A 14,391-nucleotide genomic window follows, 5' to 3' on the forward strand; every position below is an offset into this window, starting at 1 on the left:
TTTTTTTTTTTTTTTTTTTTTTTTTTTTTTTTTTTTTTTTTTAGTGTTTATTTTTGAGAGAGAGAGAGCTGGGGAGGGGCAGAGAGAGAGGGAGACACAGAAACTGAAGCAGGCTCCAGGCTCTGAGCTGTCAGGACAGAGCCCAACGCGGGGCTCAAACTCATGCCACTGTGAGATCATGGCACACTTAACCAACTGAGCCACCCAGGAGCCCCGACTCTTCTCTATTTGGTTCTGAGGGGATTAGCTTCCCACCCTTCTCGGAGGCGATGCAGCTCAAAAACAGCCCCAAGTGCAATGTTTTGATGCTGAGGGATGGCCATTTTCTGGAGCTTTTTTGGTCACTGAGAGAGGTGTGCCCCGGGCGTGGGTGTAGATGTGGGCGGATAGCACAGTAAGGACCCTTTCCAGGAGAAGGCAGATGTGTCTCCAGGGCCGGCTGGGCTGGGCCGAGGTCTTGACTGCTCTGCGCCCGAAGGGTTCAGCCCTCGCTTCAAAAACTTTAAGATAACCCCAACTCACAACAACAACAGTGGTTCTATGTGAAGAATGCTTACTGATGCCAGGCCCTGTATTGGCATTAACGTCAAGTACTATATGATGTCGTCTCATTGAATCCTCGGGATAGTTCTGTGGGACTGACTCTGCTATTATCCCCAGTTTACAGATGATGAAACTGAGGCTAACAGGAACATTTCTAGTTTGGGCTTCCCTCGAAGCAGACCCCGAGATGAGGATTTGAGTTCAAGAGGTTTATTTGGAAGGTGACCCCAGGGAGCACCAGCAGGGGAAGTAAGACAGGGAAGGGAAGGGAAGGGAGGCAGCTGATAAAAGGTATGTATGTGATCATGCAAGTTACCTCTGGGCAAAGAGGAGTGAATCTTGCTGGAGCACTCTAGGAGCCAGTGTAGAACACGCATCTCAAGGTCATCCCACATCTCAAGGTCATCCCACATCTCAAGGTCATCCCCCCACTCTCAAGGGACGAGAAAGCAGTTGTTGTCTGCCAACCCCTGAGAACCGTTGGTTCAAGGCTGTGGAGGTGAGGATTCATGTTCCAGCACCTCCTGTCTGCCCTGGGTATGAGAAGACCTGACCCTGGCCAGAAAGCGGTGCTGAGCTCTGGAGTGATGTGGGCAGACTTCCTGGAGGAGGCAGATGCTGAGCTGGGTCATGTGGCACGGATGGGCAGGACTGAGATGGGGGGAGCTGAGAGGTTCATTGGAGAGTTGGTGGGTGTGAGAACCGTACAGGCTGAGCCCCAGAGGTCGGCATGAGCTGGGCCGGGGCACACGGTGATGGACCTATGATCCGGGGGCTGAGTCTAGCAAATAGAAAGCTTCTCCAGGGCTAGGTCCTAAAGTGACCCCACGCCCAGAGGCCTGAATCAGATCCTGGGAGTAAGACCATAGCTAACATTGAGACAGAAGGCAACTGCCCTAAAGGAGGTCAGCCAGGCCCTCGCTCGGTTCCCGCTCGCTGCCCCTCGGAGGCCGCAGGAGCAGGGCCAGCCCTGAGAACAACAGAATTAGAGCAGATGCACCTTCTGTCGGCTTCCCTGCCCTCTGCCTTTACCCCGGACTCCTCCTCTTCTATATTTTCAAGCAGAAGCCAAGCCCTAAGCTCACACTCTGATAACAACGATGGGCCAACTTTTACCCAGAGTTTTCCCCAGAGTTGCTCTTTGCACAACCTGATCCATTCTCACGGCGATTTCTGTCAGGTAGTAAGTGTTACTAGTGTCCCCATTTCCAGATGAGGAAACAAAGGCACGAGAGGTTCACTCGCTTGCCTGAGGCCACACGACTGGTGAGCACAGAATCTGCATGGTGTGATTCATCGAAGGCCCTTTGCTGGGTACCTTCATCCCACACGATGGCCTGAAACTCAGCTAGAGTGTTGCTTTCTTTGCTTTTAAAGCTGCAGCCACTGCAGGTGACTTCCAGGCTGTGAGAGAGAGAAGGGTCTCCAGAGATGGCCTGGACCCACCCTTCCTGATGTGGAGGGTACTTCCTCCTGTCCATGCGAATGGTCAAGAGACTGGGCATCCTGCCCCCTTGCCCCCACACCAGTATCTCTGTGACCTTGACCACGACCCACGCCCTCCACCCCTCCCTGTCTCTCCTCCCTGCAGTCTGCTTCTCTGATAAGGTGTTGGGAACATACTGGCCCATTTTTTATTTGTGTGTATCCAGAAACCAGGCAATCGAAAAGCCACCTTTATTCCATCTGCACCCAAACATTGTTGTGTTTAAAAAATAAAAACAAAAACAAAAACAAAAAAAACCACACTTATTTTGGAAATTTGAGATTTGCAGAACAGTTGCAAAGATAGTATAGGGAGCTCCCAAATATTCTTCACCCAGTTTCTACTATAGTTAACATCTAACGTTAGTAGGATACATTTGTCACAATTAATGAAACAATATCGATACATTCATGTTAACTAAAGCCCACAGCTTGTACCCAGTGTCCATTTTCTGTCCCAGCATCTCCTCCAGGGCACCACATTACATTTAGTCGCAGTGTCTTCTCAGGCTCATCTTGACTTTGACAGTTTCTCAGGCCTTCTTTGTTGTTCGATGGCCTTGACAGTGTTGAGGGATTCAGGTATTTTAAGGTATTTTGTAGGAGGGCCCTCGGTTGGGATTTATCTGATGGTTAGACTAGCGTTATGGGGCTGTTCTCATCACATCATGTCAAAGGCACCTACTGTCAACATGACTTACCACTCACTGTTAATATTGACCTTGCTCACCTGGCTGAGGTTGTGCTCAGGTTTCCCCTTGGCAAAGTTAACTGTTTCCCCTTCTGTACTGCCCTCTTTGTCAGGAAGCCACTGTGCATACGGCCCACCCTCAGGGAGTGGGGAATCCTTACTACCTACATCAATTATTCGGAGCTCTTCTGCACAAGATCTTTTTTGTGTCCTCTCCATTTATTTATTCATTTATTTATTTATTTTTTAATGTTTATTTATTTTTGACAGGGACAGAGCATGAGCGGGGTAGAGGCAGAGAGAGAGACACACACACACAGAATCTGAAACAGGCTCCAGGCTCTGAGCTGTCAGCACAGAGCTCCATGCGGGGCCCGAACCCACAGGCTGTGAGATCGTAACCTGAGCCGAAGTCAGACGCTTAACCAACCGAGCCACCCAGGCACCCCTCCATTTATTTGTTTATTCAATCATTTAGTTGTATCAATATCGATTCATGGATATTGATTTCAATGCTTTGGGTTATAATCCAATACTATTTTAATTATTTTGTTGCTCAAATTGTTCCAACTTTGGCCATCGGGAGCTCTTTCAGTTGCCTCCTGAGTCCCTTTGACATACGCCCATCATCGCCTGCGCACGTGTGTGTGTGTTTGGTCTTTGGAGCACTTCCTTACTTTCTGACTGCATGCTTCTTGTATATTTCTTTTTTTTTTTTTTTTTAATTTTTTAAATGTTTATTTTTGAGAGACAGCATGAACAGGGGCAGGGCAGAGAGAGCTGGAGACACAGAATCTGAAGCAGGTTCCAGGCTCTGAGCTGTCAGCACAGAGCCCGATGTGGGGCTCAAACTCATCAGCGGTGAAATCATGACCTGAGCTGAAGTCGGACACTTAACCAACTGAGCCACCCACGCGCACGTGTATATTGCTTGCCCCAGTCCTGGAATCAGCCATTTCTCCAAGAAGCCCTGGTTCCTTTCATTAGAAAATAATATTAGAAAGCAAGATCGGGGTGTTATGTTTGTTTATTGCTACTGGAGTATCATTGCTTGGGGGACAGAAGATAGCTTTTAATGAAAGAAATCTCTTGTAAGATTGCTTTTGTGGTGGGGGTTTAGCTCAATAGTTGCAGCAGCCTAGTTGTGATACAGACCAGCCACACAGGTGGTTCAAGGCACCTTCCCCAGGTGTGAGTCAAGGAATACCGATTCCGTTCAAGGTGAGTTTGGAAAGGGGTTGGGTGCCTGGTGGCTCAGCCGGTTAAGCATCTGACTCTTGACTTCAGCTCAGGTCATAATCTCATGAACTGTGAGATCATTCCCTGTGTCCAGCTTGGTGCTGATAGCATGGAGCCTGCTTGGGATTGTCTTTCTCCCTCTCCCTCTGCCCCTCCCCTGCTCACGCACTCTCTCAAAATAAATTAAAAAACTTCAAAAGATTAGTTCGGCAAAAGCATCAGGGAAGCCCCTCTCTTGCCCCTTCGGGGTGCTGGGGCCAGGAAGGAAGGCACAGTCAACACTTAGGGCAGACCTACTGTGTGCCACACACCATCTGTCATCTTTCCAACAGCCCTGCAGAACAGGGAGCGGGCTTTCTATTTTACCCCTGAGGAAACCCAACGCCCATGGTAAGGAGCCTGCCCTGAGTAATAGCTGCTAAATGGTCAAGTGCGATTGGAAGCCCCCAACTGACTGCCTTCAAAGGCTTTAAAAAAAATACAATGTCTCAGGGCGCCTGGGTGGTGCAGTCAGTTGAGCATCCGACTTCAGCTCAGGTCATGATCTCACGGTTTGTGAGTTCGAGCCCTGCGTCGGACTCTGTGCTGACAGCTTGGAGCCTGGAGCCTGCTTCCGATTCTGTGTCTCCCTCTCTCTCTACCCCTCCCCGGCTCATGCTCTGTCTCTCTCTCTCTCTCAAAAATGAATAAACTTAAAAAAAAATGCAATGTCTCGGCCTCATTCCCAGAAATGCGGATTTTTTTTTTTTTTGGTCTGGAGTAAGGGCTCAGGCACCAACGTGTTTTAACAGCTCCTAGGTGATTCTGATGTGCAGCCAGGATTGAGAAACTCCATCCACTCCATGCCTTGCCACCACTTCATTATCAGTAACGGGAAACGTGGGTCATGTGTCCAGAGTGGCCTCTAGAGCCATGGCAGCCCCTGAGTTTGTGGCCTCTGGGAAGGACCAGCCACTTCTGTTGCTGCTCGGATGGGCATGATTGGAAAATTTCCCCAAGCAATGGGAAGATAGTCCTAAAATAACAGAAGCAGAAAAGCAGACAGCTCTGGATTGTCCAGGCCAAAAATGGATCATAAAATAAAATCATTATTGTGTCTTGGGCTTTGGGTTTGTATATATTTATTTGGAGACGAGGAAGGGCCTGCAGTGACGGCATAGTTCTCTCCCGAAGCATATTCTGTCCAGCTGTTACTGAAATCAGTTGGGCTTTCCAGAAACCCACACTGGCGAAGGGTAGACAGGAAGAGGCTCCTACAGCCGTCTGTGGCGGCCTCGTGGACTGCAGGCATTTACCCGTGAAAGGCCCTGTGCAAGCCCGTCAGGATCTGGGCAAGCCCCCAGGGCACTGATGCTGGGAGAGAATCTTCTGGAAGGAAGGAGTTGTGGGACCCTCCCACCCCCTTGCCCTCCCTAGACTGGAAAAGCCAGCTCAGAGGGGGGAAGTGACTTGCCAGAGGACACAGCAAACCCGGGTCGGAACTAGGAGGGGCACCCAGTGTCCTGCCTTGCAGCCCAGTGCTCTGCCCACTACCCCACTGTTGTTTTGGGCGTGGGGACGGGAGGACCCTAGCTCTTTAGAGAAAATCGGATCCCCTGGGATGCCTAGGTGGCTCCGTCAGTTGAGCCTCGGACTTCGGCTCAGGTCATGATCTCACACTTCATGGGTTCGAGCCCCGTGTCGGGCTCTGTGCTGACAGCTCAGAGCCTGCTTCAGATCCTCTGTCCCCATCGCTCTCTGCCCCCGCCCCCCGCTGGTTCTCTAAATAAATAAACAAACTTTTTAAGACAGGGGTGGGGGGGTGGGAAGAGGGCACAGAAGGAGTGGGCTGATTCAGATGTCGGCCCAACGGGGCACCAAACTGTACTTGTTCCCACAGAGGAGAGAGGTTGAGTGAGGACGCTGGGGCACAGCAAGGTTTGTTGGTGGCCTGGTTAACGGAGGAAGACTCAGGAGTGGCGGTGGAGGGTACAGAGGGCAAGACTGTGAACCGTTGCACTCGTTATGACCCCGGGAAGCCCACAGGCACAGGTTTCCTGCAGGTGGACAAAGAAGGCTGGACTTGTCACCTCCTGTTCCCTCACTGCCCACCTTGAGCTTATCCTTGTCTCTGGGCCGAGGCCTGACATCTGGACCCGGCCTCGCTGCGAGTGCCTGGGGCCTCACATGCTTCCTTTCTGACTCATGGAGCCATCCACAAACAGTGGAGGATAGGAATGCTACCTCTGTACAGTAGGGGTTTCTGTGCCATTTGCCCTCAGGGCTCGGAGGCCGGTAGAGGGTCTCTGGGGAAGGGAGGCACCAAATACTGAGAGCTTATTATGTAGCAGGCATTCTCCGGAAGGCACCTGTGCAGTTCTTCTGATAATCACTTGAGGCACTGCGTCAGCCAGGCATGCTTTTGGCTTCAAGTAATAGCAAACCCAGCCTGTGGTAACTTGAGCCATAAAGCTATGACTGTTTGTGTAATGAGGAATGTGGAAGTTGGGGCCCAGGGTTAGTTTAGCAGCTAACCGATGTCCTTAGAACCCAGGGTCTTTCCACCTTTCTGTTCCCCCATCTTCAAGGTGTTGGCTTTGTGTCCTCAGATTTGTCACCTCATAGTTACAAAAGGGCAGCTGCAGCTCCAGCCATCTCACCCATTCAAAGGCAGGTGGTCACAGGCAAACGGCTTTCTTCTCCTAGACTCAGTCTTTTTGCCAGGGAACACATATTTTTTAGATGCCTTTTTGGTCACCCCTAACTGCAAGGGAGGTTGGGAAAGGGGATGAGTGGTAGAAAGGAGCAAAAGAACCATGATTGGCTTTGACCAAACATGATTCATCTCCTGAGGCAGGATCCGTTGCAGCCAGGTCAGAATTGGGGTTGGTTAGCAAGAAAGGGAAGAGATTAGTTCTCGGGGAGCTAACTCCTAGCGACTGTCACCAGCAGGAACTATCATGATCCCATTTTCCAGAGGAAGAGGCAGCCCCAGAGGGACCACACAGCTCGGAGTGGCTGAGCTAAGAACGGAACTCAGAGTTATCTCGCTCTAGAGCTGCAGGCTGAAGTTCTACGTGGCAGGGCCCCAAAGCCCAACGCTCTGAACGTTCCCCTTTCTCTCTCTCTTTCTGCTGGTCCTGCCCCCATACTTTTCTCATCTGCACAATGGGTAAAATACTCCAGACCCTAGGGAGGGAGTTGCTGCAAGGTACCTAAAACCTCTAGCCTGGCACCTGGCATAGGACGCATGCTTGGTTGACAACGTGGGTTGGTGGCATTGGAGGACGTGTCCTGTAGTGGTCACAACTGTGGCCTGAAGGTCACTGGCCTCGCATTCTCGTCCTGGCTCTGCCACTGACGACTGATGTGATCTCAGGAGGTCTTTTTGCATTGCTGGGTCTTCGTTTCTTTGGCTGGAGAGTGGGGATCTGGGCAGGCTCCTGGCCTTCAAATATCCCCCCACCCCTGCCTCCAGAGAGCTTGGGGGCCCCTGCATGGCTCCTCACAGAAAGAAGAGAGGAGGGGGTTCCCAAAGGATGAGGCCCAAGTCCATACCCCGGATGGCTGTATCATTACCTACTGTTGCATGACAAATCACTTGAAATTTCGGTGGCCTAAAATGGTCACCGTTTGATTTGCTCACAGTTCTGTGGGTTAGCGATCCGGGCTGGGTTCTGCTGAGCACCGCGGCTGGTGCTCACCCAGGCTCGGCCACGCAGCCACAGTCAGCTGGCAGCTGGGCTGGGGCTGGCTGGCCTGACATGGGCTCACTCACCTGTCTGGCCCCTGGGGGTGGGCTGCTGGCTGGGCCGCGTGACTCCAGCGGACTCACTCAGATGTCCTCACGTGACACCTATGGTCCAAAAGGGTCAACACAGAAACTGACCTGCCTCTTCAAAGCCTAGGCTCAGAACTCCAGAGTTCCCATCTGCTGCGTTCCTTTGGTCCAAGCAAGCCCCAAGGCTACCCTTCCAGGTGTGGGGGAGTTGATGAGAGAAGCTGCAAAGAATTTGTGGCCACTTTTAATCCCCCATGCAGGGGAACAGTCTTTTCGTCCTTATTCCTATATCTCCCTTTGGAAAAAGATACATAATCATCATCTTACTAATAACTCGTGTCTTTTAAAGTTTATTTATTTATTTTGGGGGGGGGGGGCAGTGCACGAGCAGGGGAGGGGCAGAGAGAGAGGTGGGGAGGGAGAGAATCCCAAGCAGGCTCCTCACTGTCAGTGCAGAGGCTGATGCAGGACTGGATCTCATGAACCAAGAGATCATGATGTGAGCCAAGATTAAGAGTCAGATGCTTAACTGACTGAGCCACCCAGGCACCCCTCAAATATTTATTTATTTATCAAATGAGATTATGCCTGTAACAATCTTAGCATGTGGTTTAGTGCTCAGTAAATGGTAGCAGTCTACTATAATAATAAAGATTATTAGCACTATTTACTTATTAAGTGCATACCGGGTGTCAGGTGTTTTATGTACGTCATCAGCAATTCTCAACGGCAGCCCCGAAAGGTGGATGTTATCATTCTCATGCTCAGAAGAGGAAAGGAACTTGCCTGTGGATCCAACAGCTAGTGAGTAGCAGAGCTGGGATCTGGGTCCCACTGTATCTCTAAAAAGCTAGCTGCAGCGGGGGCAGAACGAGAAGTGAAGGGGGCTTGGAGAATTTGCACACAGGACCCCCCAAAGGTGTGGGAGAACGAGCTCTGAGGGGCCCATCCAGCACTGCGGCCTCCTATGTACTCACCTGCAGCAACCATCGTGGGCGATACCTCCTTAGAGTAGAAGTCGTGGTCACCAGTCGTGAGGCTGGGGGTGAGGGGTTCACAGACAGCTCGCACTGATGGTCTTCCTCCCAACGCTGACTTTGGCCGGACTCTGCCGAGTCTAAGCATAGGAGACTCACCATAACCTAGAATGCTTGCAGGAGTCACTATGGTTATTTAGAATATTATAATATGCATCATCGTGCCTATCCTCACTTGGCTGCACAGCGACACTGTGTCTGGAGTGCGTTCTGTGGCTATTTCCCAGGAGGGACCCTGTGACTAGCTGAGCAGCTAAACCCTCCCAAAGGGGAACACAGAACACTGTCCAAAGGACAGTGGCCCAGGCAGACCCCTGTCAGTGGCCCCCCTCCCTCATGGCCCCACTAGCCTGCAGCCTCTCTGTGCACCACCCCCCCCCCCAAACTTTCCCCAGTGCCTTACCTTGGCTTTTCAGATAAGAGCCCCAGGACTTGGCTATGATAGAGGGAAGTGCCATGTGAGGCTTTGTGGCCATGCAGAAACGGTGGGTGTTGGGCATTCAGAACTGGGGACTTGTCAGAGTCCAGCCTGGGGGACTTTCCACCCCTGCCCATGCCCCTGCCCCTCAAAAAGCAGATGACACAGGCAGGAGGGCTATAAATAAGTGAGCCACTCCTGGCAACACCTTGGTCTGCGTCTTCCTCCTGCCCTTCCCATCTGCGTGGCCTTGGGTTTGTTTTTCCTCTCTGTAGCCCGAGTCTTCACCCGTCAAAGAGGATGGCAACAGTACCTACTTCACAGGGCTGTGGGGAGAACGAGTGAGGCCAAATGTAAGGGACGAACGTGGCGCAGAGCACAGACGTCAGCCGCGGTTTCAGCTTCTGGCTCCTCACCGTCGACTGAACCACACTCTCAGGGAAGCACCTCCTGGTTCCTTTGCACAGTAAACACGTGTGGCAGACTCATCCTCAGTTCTAGGTGGAGCCCGAGACCGGGAGACAGAAGACCAAAACCCAGCTGGGGGGGTGGGGGGGGGTTGCAAACGGAGAATGAATCCTTAGTGAGCATCTGTGAAGACCCGACTGTCCCACTGGGTGCTTCCCTGTGCAATATCTCCGCGGCTTCCAACACGGAGGGGCGGGGCTTTGGCTCTTTTTTTGTTTCTGCTGGGTAGTCTGGTGTATTCTCCCCATTTACAGATCCGATCAGAACACTGAGGTTCAGGGGAGCCACAGAATCACCCAGGGTCACCGAGCTCATGACTGGCTGCTCAGGGCCTTCCGGGGGCCCAAGAAAAATACAGATTGTGACAGACTGACTCTCCTCCCAGCTGGAGAAGTTATCTTCTTCCTTTCCGTAAACATGGGGGTGGAGCACAGGGCTGATGTGTGAGCAGAGTGGAGAAATCTAGAAATAAGTCCGTGCTGGGTGTGAAAGAGCCAGGGAGCTTGCAGGACACCAGGAGGTCCCATTTGAGGCTGGCACCCGTGCTTTGTCATGGCATTCAACCAAGAGAGAGCTCAGCGTGGGGTCACAATAGTCCAAGAAGAAGGCGATGCCAGTAGAGGGAGAAATATATGTTGGGGCTACGGCCCTGGCCCTTTGTAGGTCTCTCGCTCTCTCTCTCTCTCACTCTCTGACCGCGTTCATCCTTCTTATAGGCATCCTGATTGTCTTCTCTTCTCTTTTATTTGAAAAAATAAAAATAGTTGGTGGCATTTGCACTCGCGGGTCATGAGCCACAGTTTGGAAAACACTGGCCTTCCTTCCCGTGCCCTGTTCCCCAGAGCTCCAGGCAAGAGGCCCTGGGGCAGCCCGGAGTCCACTCATTCCCCACTCCCCCCCCCCCCCCCCCCCCGCGTACATACTCACTCACTCACTCATTCACTGCTTTGGCAACAGTTCCCCAGCGCCCGTGGGGGTCCTACAATTCAACCCGGTTCTGACACTAAGTACCTGGAGTGAGTGCAGACCCCGTAGGTTAAAGAGCAGGGTCCCCAACCAGACTGCCCTTACTTCAGACGCCAGACACAAGTGGGGTCCCCAGGCTACCCAGACTTCGGACTTGGCTTTAAACATGACGGCCCCCCTTCAGAGTTGATCATTCACTGAATGACTCTGAGAACTCACTGCAGTGACTCTATTTCTGCTGACCCTTTTATTCTGAAGGACACAACTCAAGAGCAGCTAGGGACAGAGACGAATAGGGGTGAGGTCTGGGGTGGGGAGGGGCGCACAGAGCTCCCGTTCCCTCCCCCTGGTGGAATCCAGGCCCAGCACCCCTGACACATCTATGTGTTCACCAACCAGAAATCTCCACGGAGTTTTATCTCCTGGGCATGACTGGGCCGACTAACATGTTGGCCATCCAGTCTGCAGCTCCCCGGAGAGGCAGAGGTGGGGCCGAAAGTTCCAACCCTCCATTTCCCACCCCCCACCCCCCACCCCCGCTGGTTTTTCTGTGGCCAGCCCCTCCTTTGACACCAAGGGCTGCCCTGAGTCACCTGTTAGTGTGAATTCAGGTACAGTCAAAACGGCTCATTATGAATAATAAAGGACACTTATCACTCAGGAAATTCCAAGGGTTTTTGTAGCTCTGTGCCAGGAACCTGAGACAAAGACCAGATCCCCTTTTCATTATACTACACTCCCCCACCCCCACACCCCCACACCCCCACAGACTCACCCTCACATTCCCACACACACTGCTGGTTCCCATCCAGCCCAGGCGGAAGACAGCTTGACCTTGGGCCTCTGAAGCAAAGGCCAGATAAACCCTTTTCTCTGCAAGACCGTGTGTTCCTGAGGCCGGATCAGGTTCAGGTGAACACATCGGTTCAGCGATGCCACAGCTCTGCGTAAGGCGAGGCCGTGCAGGGGGCTCAGGCGTCCTCTCTGCGTTCAGGGTGGGGGCTGCAGAAGGCTTCTAGAGGTAAGCCAGCCTCTGCTGGGTCCCCTAGGGAAGGCCAGCTTCCAGGCTGGGGCACATTTGTAGGCAGCATGTCACCTGCATTTCCACCCCCAGAAGCCTCCCTCCTGTCCTCGCCTGTCCTCTCCCATCCACTCCAGGCTCTCATGCTCTCTCCACTCTGCCTTGCTCCAGGAGAGGGGCTGGTAAACTTCCAACCACAGTTGAGTGACTCATGGGCTCATTGTGTCACTGCTCCCAAAGGAGCCCAGCTTCTCTGGGCCGGGTGCAGGGGGTACGGGGGTGACTGAGTGCACAGGATCCAAGTCGAAGGGCATTACTTGTCTCTCTCTACCTCAGCTTCCTCCTCTCTAAAATGGGGATAATGGTAACACCTTCCAGGGGCACCTGAGTGGTTTGTCAGTTAAGCGTCTGACTTTGGCTTCCGTCATGATCTCACGGTTTGTGAGTTCAAGCCCCACATCGGGCTCTGTGCTCACAGCTCCGAGCCTGCTTCAGGTTCTCTGTCTCCCTCCCTCTCTCTCTCTGCCCCTCCCCTCCTCAAAAATAAATAAATATTTTAAAATAATAGTAATAATAATAGCACACCCCCCCCCCATAGCTTTAATAAGGGAACTAAGCGAGATCATGGAATCTAATCACCTGGGGTTAAAGCCTGAGGCAGACTAGGGAGGCAGTAGGTGTGGGCTGCTATTAATCAATATTAGTATAATGTTTTCTTAACAGTTATAATAACGAAAGCAGAGAATCTGGAGTATCATGAAAGGGGAGAGAGGACAGTGTGCCTTGGTGGGGAAAGGGAAAACGTGCCATTTTCATGCTTCTCCAGAGCATCTCGTGCCCGGGGCCACATCCCTGGGGCCGCATTCTCGGGGATGCCCTGGTGGCCCTGTTCCCCAGCCTTCCCTCAGCATCTCTGGCCAGACTCCTGGTCTTCCACGCTCTAGCCCAGGAGCTTGGGACCTGAGTGGGGGAGGCTTTAGACCTCAGGGTGGGGACGGGTGGAGGTGAGCATACATGTTGGGGTGTGACTTGAAAATCAACATGACTGCCCCTACCTTAGAGCTTTTCTGTGTGTGTATGCCGGACCCCATTCAGAATCAGCCCATTCTGAACCCTTCCCACCCAACCAGCATCCCCGGGGTGGGGCACAGGAATCCGCATTTTAAACACCCCCATCAAACTCTGTGTCTACAATACAGAATTCTTTAGGAAACATTGATTTCGTTGACCGCCCCCCCTCTGTGGGCCTATGAGAAATGGAGACTCAGGAGCAGGGGACATGGGCCAGGTGACACGTGGCTCTTGGGGCAGAATCCCCAGTTCCCCTGAGGGATGCTTGCCTCCTTGTTTCTGGAACATTCTGGATGACTTCCAGCTCACTGCTGTCCTTCTAACCTTCACCCAAATCTTTGACTCATGGAGCTGCCCCCTCCTTCCATTGTAGACGTTCCTGGTCTGCCGGGACAGCAGCTTGAAGCACCTGGTGCTCTGTGTCCACTTCCCTTCCCTGAATGACAGCTCGTCCGAGGTGCTCGAATACACCATTAAAGAAGAAAAATCGAGTAAGTACCTTCCTGTGCTGGCCCCTGACCACACAGCAGCAGAAGATGCTACACCACACTACCACAGACACTCCCATCTGGTCAGAAGGGTTTAAAATAGGAAGGCTGGGAGGACTTTCAGCCCCCCAGAGTTATCTGTCCGGGTTTGTTGTGAACTCAGTTTATCACTCACAGTCGATGTATTTCCGCTCACCCCTATCACAGCCTGTTGGCTTTGCTTCCTCTTGGCCGCCCTGAAGCTTCTTCTGGTTAGCTCAGGCTGGAGAAACTGAATAAAAGGAGAGGAGCTGTCTGGATCCCTGGTCCCAGTGATAGCTCGGCACACACCCCAACCTTGATCTTGGACAAGTCACTTAACCTCCCTGAGCCCATTTTCTCGTCTGTCAGATGCACATAACAGTCACTGTCCTGCCTGAGTCACAGGGCCTTTGTGAGGGTCAAATGGGCAGGCAGTTTGGAAGACGGAAATCCTGTGTGTGCACAGGGCTGTGGGGAGCAGGCCTGGGGCCCGTGGGAAAATGTTTTGGGGCCTCTGATCAAGGGCGGTTTGTACTGATACGCAGTGAAAGGGTCCGGGCCTCTCGCAGACCATGCCAGGTAGTAAGAGCCAAAAAGCCTAGAAGTTAGAAAAGTCTATAGAATATTCCAGGCATCCAGCTTAGGTCCTCTTAAAAATCCGGGGGGTGTGGAAAGCTTTTTACCCTTAGTTAGAAACAGAGTGAAAAGAGTTAAAGAAGACAATAAAATATGTATGAAGTATATTTCGTAAATATATATTTATATAACATGTAAATATAATAAATATTTTGAGGTATTTATTAAATATTCTGGAGTAGTTCTCAGGAAACACTTGTGCCCAACACTGAGCAGATACACAGATGAATAGGCTCTTGGCCTCAAGGGTCTCCCAGTCTAGTTGGGGGTGGGGGGGGGGCTTGGTGGGGGTGGGAGGGACACAGACACACACTTGCTGTGCAGTGTGACAGGGGTGACTGCAGAAGGTGGGAAGGATTTCAGGAGAGCAGGAACAAGGAGAGAACACAGGCTGGGTCCCAAAGGGGAGACCAGTGGGTATCCATGCGCTTAGAAGCTAATCTAGCCCCAGAGGTGGATGTGGATGAGAAAGCAGAAGCAGGTTGCTCAAGGGGGCCTTTCCACAGAGACCCTGACTCACTGTATGTTCAGCACATGGTTATTGAGT

At 52.0% G+C, this 14,391-nt stretch overlaps 1 protein-coding gene across 2 annotated transcripts in view; it reads left to right on the plus strand.

Moving 5' to 3' along the window:
- The window catches only part of RIN3 (Ras and Rab interactor 3), a 124,583-nt gene that overhangs the window by 42,636 nt on the left and 67,556 nt on the right, over positions 1-14,391 (plus strand). For both annotated transcript variants that reach the window (XM_040478064.1, XM_040478063.1), the window contains exon 3: positions 13,073-13,190. In XM_040478064.1, the coding sequence (XP_040333998.1) occupies positions 13,073-13,190 (118 nt within the window). The remainder of the gene's footprint in view (positions 1-13,072; positions 13,191-14,391) is intronic.

The sequence above is a fragment of the Herpailurus yagouaroundi genome, unplaced genomic scaffold (genome assembly GCF_014898765.1).
Source record: "Herpailurus yagouaroundi ecotype Mexico unplaced genomic scaffold, PumYag 141, whole genome shotgun sequence".
Taxonomy (NCBI): Eukaryota; Metazoa; Chordata; class Mammalia; order Carnivora; family Felidae; genus Herpailurus; species Herpailurus yagouaroundi.